The sequence below is a fragment of the Amblyomma americanum genome, chromosome 7 (genome assembly GCF_052857255.1).
Source record: "Amblyomma americanum isolate KBUSLIRL-KWMA chromosome 7, ASM5285725v1, whole genome shotgun sequence".
NCBI classification, from domain to species: Eukaryota; Metazoa; Arthropoda; class Arachnida; order Ixodida; family Ixodidae; genus Amblyomma; species Amblyomma americanum.
Window position 1 is genome coordinate 61,415,949 of NC_135503.1, and position 6,439 is coordinate 61,422,387.

Sequence of the window (6,439 nt, forward strand, 5' to 3'; positions counted from 1 at the left end):
AAATAGGGAGGCTGTAGACCCGATTCCATAGTCAATCAAAATCTGGTAAGTATGTTAAGGGCGTCAAATTAGATTAACTCCCTCTGCAACTAATGTTTCCTTCGTGTTACGCCAACGACATCGCAGAACCGCAGAACTTGAAACACCGCCATACTTTGGTCACTATCATCATTAACAATCCTCGAGCGGTGCCATCAGGCCGTTAGGAGAGAGAAGAAGAAAGGAGCCATTTGTCAGCGTTCTCTGCGGGCTCCAGGCAAATGTCGAGCGACGTCGGAGAGGATGAGAACCTTGCGCCCGGCGTCGCCGGACAGCCGGCAGTCGTCGCCGCTTCTGCACCCGCACCTCCTCCAGACGTGGAACGAGTGCGGTACCTGCTGGTGCAGCTGTACGATCACCTGCTGCGCCAGGTCATCACGCTGATCGTGGCCGTCTCCATATGCATGCTGAGCGTGAGCGTGCTCATACGCGTCAACCGGCACAGCCACAACGACGCCCTGCAGCTGGGCTACGCGCGCTTCGCGGACGAGGGCGCCGACGTCGTCGGGGCGGCAGCCGAGGGCGTCGTGCTCATGAACTCGTTCGGCAACGCACTCAGCTTCCTCTCAATGATCGTAATCGTCAACGTCGTCCTGGTGCTCCTCTACAAGAGGGGCCACTACAACATCATACAGGCCAGCAGCTTGGCGCCAAGCCTGTTTTATTAGTGGCGTTTGAGTGTTGGCCTCTACGCGATGCTGCAGATGTTTAAGTGAATAATTTGCTCTCCGCTTCAAACTGCTTCAGTGCGATTAAGTGTGGTTCATTCATCTAACGCTGTACTTGCATTTCGTATGCTGTGTCTGTTCACAGCTTACTGATTTTATCGAATGCATTCTTTCCATACGAACTCCAGTGGAGGCGAGCACTTACAAAAAGAGGTTTACTAGCGATTTTCTACCACATGCGACAAAAGACGCGAGGCTTATGAGAGTAGGGATAACCTCGCAGATGAAAGTAGTGTGTCAATGGATTAGTATTTGTTTGCGAAGAAGTATTGTACTAAATTATAACGCCAATGATAATTCCACGGAGCACAGAGAGTTGAAAAAAATGTGGTGGAAAAGATGGCTTGACTGCCTATAAATGAGACTTCACGAGGCGTGCTTTCGGCTAGGAATCGATGTCATCGTTAATTTTCATTTGCTGCCTTGGGCCTACCCAGAGCGAGCCAGCTTTACTCTATATGCTCCTTCCGTCTCCCACTTTCCTCCCATTTTCCTCCCTTTTTATGATCATTATTGCGAAGTGTATGGTTGTCATTCTACAGCTAACCGTTTGTCTATATGCGCCTTAAGGAATCGCGCACGAGATACGAGTGGCGTCATAACCACGAAGCTGCACAAATTTCACCCGTTCGCAGGTTTAGCTAGTTGCTAAACATTTATGAGGGGTCTACGCTTTTAATCCCTCATAGGGAATGTGTAAAGGCAGCGTTATGTGCTTCCAGCCGTGAGAACTTGTGACAACACGCTAATGCAATTGTTTACCACGTCTGAAACCACGCGTGTGCCCACGCAGGCGTGGATGATGACTGGCACCACCATCTTGCTTTTCCTGACGAGCTACTACTACATGGGTCGCATCGCCTTCTACTTCAACTTGCCGCTGGACCACCTGAGCTGGTCTGTGTTCATATGGAACGTGGGCGTGACTGGCATCACGGCCCTGTACTACGAGGGGCCCTTCCTCATGCAACAGGGTTACCTCGTGTACGTGTCCGTGCTCATGGCCATGATCCTAGAGGAATCGTTCCCGGAGTGGACCTCCTGGATACTCCTTGTCCTCGTCTCGATCTGGGACGTGTTCGCGGTTCTCTGCATTGTGGGCCCACTTCGGATTCTCCTGGAGACGGCCAAGGAGCGAAACGAGCCGCTCTTTCCGGCACTGGTCTTCTCCACTTCCTCGGCCTGGTGCTACGCCGCCGACGAGCTCTCGATCAGCATGGCTCCGCCTGGAACCTCTTCAGTGGCCGCTGCCGGCGCTATGCGCTTACGTGCCGACAAAGCACCGGCAGTTCCTATGGTAGGGTCAGAGTCGATGTCCGAGACACAGGGCGTGACAAAGAATCTGGCTTCAGAGGGTCCTGACCTTTTACGAAGGCACTTGCTTCTAGTGCCTTCGAGCCACGAAGAGGAGGAAATATTCGACTCATGGCCGAATTCGCCAGATGTCAAACAACACTTGGTTGTATATGGTGAACTATCGAAGGCACTGCGCGCTGTGAGCGGAAGAAGTAGAAAGGCACCAAAAATAATTAACGCATCCGACCCTAACAGCTCCACTAGTGCAACGAGCGGCACGGACGGAGACAAGGAACCATCTTCAGGTCCGTCGGGAGCCGATTATGCAGACGAAGAGGAGGGTAGAGGGTTGCCTTCAACGCGCATGCCGAACTCAGAGGATGCGGGTGGTGCCTTAGACAGCGACCCGCAGGACGCGCACCCTGGCCCATCTGATGTTCCTGTTGTGCATCCTTCTCAAGGTGGGAAGGGCCCTCGGAACAGTCGAGGCCACCGCACTCGCAGACACCGAAACACGAAGTCGACAAGACAGCAGGAAATATTGGACGACGCTTCGAGCGAGAGGGGAATGAAGATGGGCCTCGGCGACTTCATCTTCTACAGTGTCCTTGTGGGGAAGGCATCAAGGCATGGAACTGTGGTCACCGTTATCGCCTGCTACGTGGCTGTTATAGTAGGCATCCTTCTCACGCTATTTCTGCTGGTGCTGCTGCAAAAGCCTTTGCCTGCACTGCCTTTCTCAATCAGCTTGGGCATCACTGCCTACTTCTCAAGCGTTTATCTCATCGAACCTTTCTTGGATAACATGGACGCGTTGGCTTTCTAGCTATAGCTCACACCTGTTCCCATAGTGGCCTCCATGCGTGTTAACGACAAAAAAGTGTAGTAAAGACTATAAGACGGTCGAAGGCTCTTTGAGAGAAGATAGATGACGTACTCGTGCCTGAAAAGGTACACGCACATACGGGATTATCTATCCTTGCGTGCTTTTTTCGGTCGCCTATTGTTCAGTAACATTCTTGAGGCAGAGAGGGTTGATTGATGTTATAACGACGTGTATTTGCACGCTGAAGCAAGGTTTGCATTTACACAAATTCCTAGCTTTGTCCAGGCAGAATGTCAGCCTAAAACTTGTCCGAGAGAAAGGAGCGCAACTACCGATCTGTTTTCACTGAGAACTTTCTGTGTAGTTTTGCGTCACCGAGTTTTTGCCATCTGCAGTCAAAACAACCAGCAGCAGAGAAGAGACACATAGTGATCCAGTGAAGCAATTTTGAAAACACGCGTCCGCACCTGCGCTGTAACGCACTAGTGATGGAAGCGTCGATGCAGCTGAAATCCCATGCTGTGCCACCATTCGGCAGTCCACAGCGAGCGTTCTGAATTCTAGCGCGTACCGTTAGTGGGTAAGATTTGCGGGGTTATTGCTGAGGCAGAAAGAAGCGATGGGGTAAGGAAAGATAGATACATAAATTTAATGAAACGAAGGCAGAGAGGCTAATGAAATATTGGTCAGGAAATGGGCCTGTGAGAAGAAGCGAGAAGAGAGGGCGACGAAGATGAAGAGTACGTAGAGCAGAGGATGATGTACAGGTTGGGGGTATGTGCCATTAAGCCTGATGACATCATCATTATCATCGTGCGCAGGTGAGTAGCAACCTCTGCCTCCTGTTTCTTGACCGATCCCCCAGTGGGCATGTGCCACCTTTTGTAAAACAACAACACGGGAAACAGAAGCTACACGGGAGCAAGCTGGTGACAGAAAACAGTGTGCTCGCTGTCGCTTTGCGGTCGTGGCCGGTGATGTCAGGCTCTCTTGCACAGGACAAGTTCGACTTGAACTGAAAGATGTGTAACATTTACCGTGTCCCTCAATGAGAACCCTACTTTTCACCGTGTTGGTGCAGCTCCGAAAGCACACATCACTGCGAAGAGTTTGAATCCCTTTTGGAGACAGTAAGGATAGGAAATGTTTGGACCATATTTACTTATATAACAAAAGCTTGCGTTATGTGAGCCGAAGCGGCGTCGCATATGGCAGCACGCAGAGAGGAATTATATATTTCTAGTTTCTTGTAGTTAAATGCTAGTCAGCGCGCTTTTATGTGGTAATTTCTGTGCTTCGTTATTTTTTTTTGCGCTGCCACACAATGCATCGTAAGTTCTTCCCTGTCAGGGTGGTATTCCTCAGGGAAGCTCGTGAAGGGCAGACAAGTCCATCGCTGCTTCCAAACGGGTCTGATCTCATCAGACTATACGGACTGCGATTGAAGAACTTCCCACTCTGTCTAAAGCGCTGATGTGGAGCTCGGGCGCTTCACTGCAACAAAATAGTTTTGCTCCATCCTGAATTTTTATAATCAACAACCGTTGTTCACCTTGCGAAATAGTGTGCCTGCGGTACAACTGTAAACACCGCGTTAGCTTTGACAGGGCGCTTATGGTAGTATTTACACGATAGAAATAAAAGTCACTTGGCTAAATAAAATACTAGTTCCCAGACACTGACCGAACTATACTGAGTAAAACAATTGCATGGACTCTCGTTTTTTATTAAATGACATCACAAGGAGCTATCGACGATAATATTTCAGTGCAATTCGTGAGCAAGTGAAAAAGAATCAACATTTGTATACTACTGGCGTGCCATCGTTTAACGCAGGCATCACAGGACGTGGCCACTTTCGAAGCGGCGTTAATTCACACGTTCGCTAAGTCTAGACTTCCTTGTAATATAGCATGATGTATACTTAAGTGCTTCAAGAATTAATATAGGAGCGACTGAAAACTTCTCAAGTTGCCACAGTTCCTTGCGGTTGTGTTGTCTCCATGTCCCTTCTTGCACTGCCTTGTTGTGTAGCATTTTCAGTTGTGTTTCTTTCCTCGGTGGTACGAATGCTGTAATCACTGTCTGACGACGATGTATCGTAGTTGTCAGTGTGCGCATCGCTGCTTGCTGTCGAGTCATTGAGGATATCGGAGGTGTTAGCAGGGCTATCAGGTTCGTCGATGGGGGCAAAGGACGTGAAGAATTCGGCACCTGTGACGAGTATCTTGTCAAAGGTATACATAACTACCTCATCTGAGCTGTTCACAGATTCACTCCCTGTGCCAGTACTGTCATACGTGACGCTGTTCTCAGTCGAGTTCCCGCTGTCGGTGGGTCGATCTGTGCCCGCCGGAGATGAGTGAGTGGACGTTGCGGCTCTGGTGGCGGTGAATGGCGTTGTGGCTTGAGTGTTCGCCGTGGCGCTTGTATGGCTAGAAGTGGGACTACTGTGGTGGGACTCAGTCGTTTGGGGCTTAGTAGCCGTCATGTCTTCGTCCGGGGTAATAACGACGGGCGGCGAGGCGCTGGCGGGGCCTTTGGAGGACTGCGTGAAGAGCACGTACATGAGGAGAGCTGCGGCCAGGACGGCACAACCGACGAGGGCAGCGCCGAACAAGACCAAAGCGGGGACACGTGGAGAAGCGCGTAGCTTGTTAAGCAGTCCTCCAACAGGCGTGGATCTCGTGGTGGACTCACTTGCGCTGGAGTGTGTCCTGGTGCTCATTTCCCGAGCGGCCGCTGAGTTCCGACGTCGCGCTTCATCTGTTGGCGGAAAGCTTTAGGACTACTGGAGGCGGCGTTCTGGCACAGGATAGAAAAAGACCGTATCCGTTGCGGTCAGACCTCCCTGAATGAACCTCCAAGAAGCGAAACACTATCAATGGCTCATAGCTTCTTCGACTTCTTCTAGTCAGCTTTCAAGAGGGATAAACGTGGAGCCGCAGTAAGAGGAGGTACACAATTGAACAAGTGCAGCAAAAAATGAAAATACAGTATTTGTCTCTTGTAAATTATCATCAACCCTTTCGGAGAAATCTAGAAAACAGGCATAATTTCAGGTAGATTAATGTTTTTATTGGAATGTTACATTTCGCTGATGTATCTAGCGGCCTGACTTCACTTCTGTTGACTACCGTCATCAATTGTTGTGCGCCGACAGAGGGCTCTGTACATATGTATAAAGGTGTCTCTATGCATCTTTTTTATACTAATCTAAGGGTGTAGTTCTTGAGACCTCCGTTGTGCCAGTGTGTGTCCCGGTGCTGGCGCTCATTTCTTGTGTGGCGCTCAGGCAGCCGTGTCCCTAACCAGCACTTCATTTCTTGAGAGAGAATTTTCCAACTGGCTGAAGGCGGCGTCCTGTTGCAGGGCAGAAAGGACCGTGGCTTTTACGGACAGATCCCTCTGCACGCGCTCGTTACTGCGACTAGTAAAATGAACCCGAAGCAGAAGACGATGTTAATGCTGAAGATTCAAACAAAAAATACCGCGTACTCATACTTGGGATCGGCCAAGAATCACTCTTCATGGCTCATAGATTCTTCTC

At 50.0% G+C, this 6,439-nt stretch overlaps 2 protein-coding genes across 2 annotated transcripts; both read left to right on the forward strand.

The window, feature by feature from the left end:
- Nucleotides 1-260: 260 nt before the first annotated feature.
- LOC144097726 (uncharacterized) lies at nucleotides 261-707 on the forward strand. The gene has a single exon (XM_077630366.1). It carries the CDS (start codon nucleotides 261-263, stop codon nucleotides 705-707), a length of 447 nt encoding a protein of 148 aa, XP_077486492.1.
- An 862-nt stretch (nucleotides 708-1,569) lies between these two features.
- On the forward strand, nucleotides 1,570-2,889 carry LOC144097727 (presenilin-1-like). The gene has a single exon (XM_077630367.1). It carries the CDS (start codon nucleotides 1,570-1,572, stop codon nucleotides 2,887-2,889), a length of 1,320 nt encoding a protein of 439 aa, XP_077486493.1.
- The last annotated feature ends 3,550 nt before the right edge of the window (nucleotides 2,890-6,439 follow it).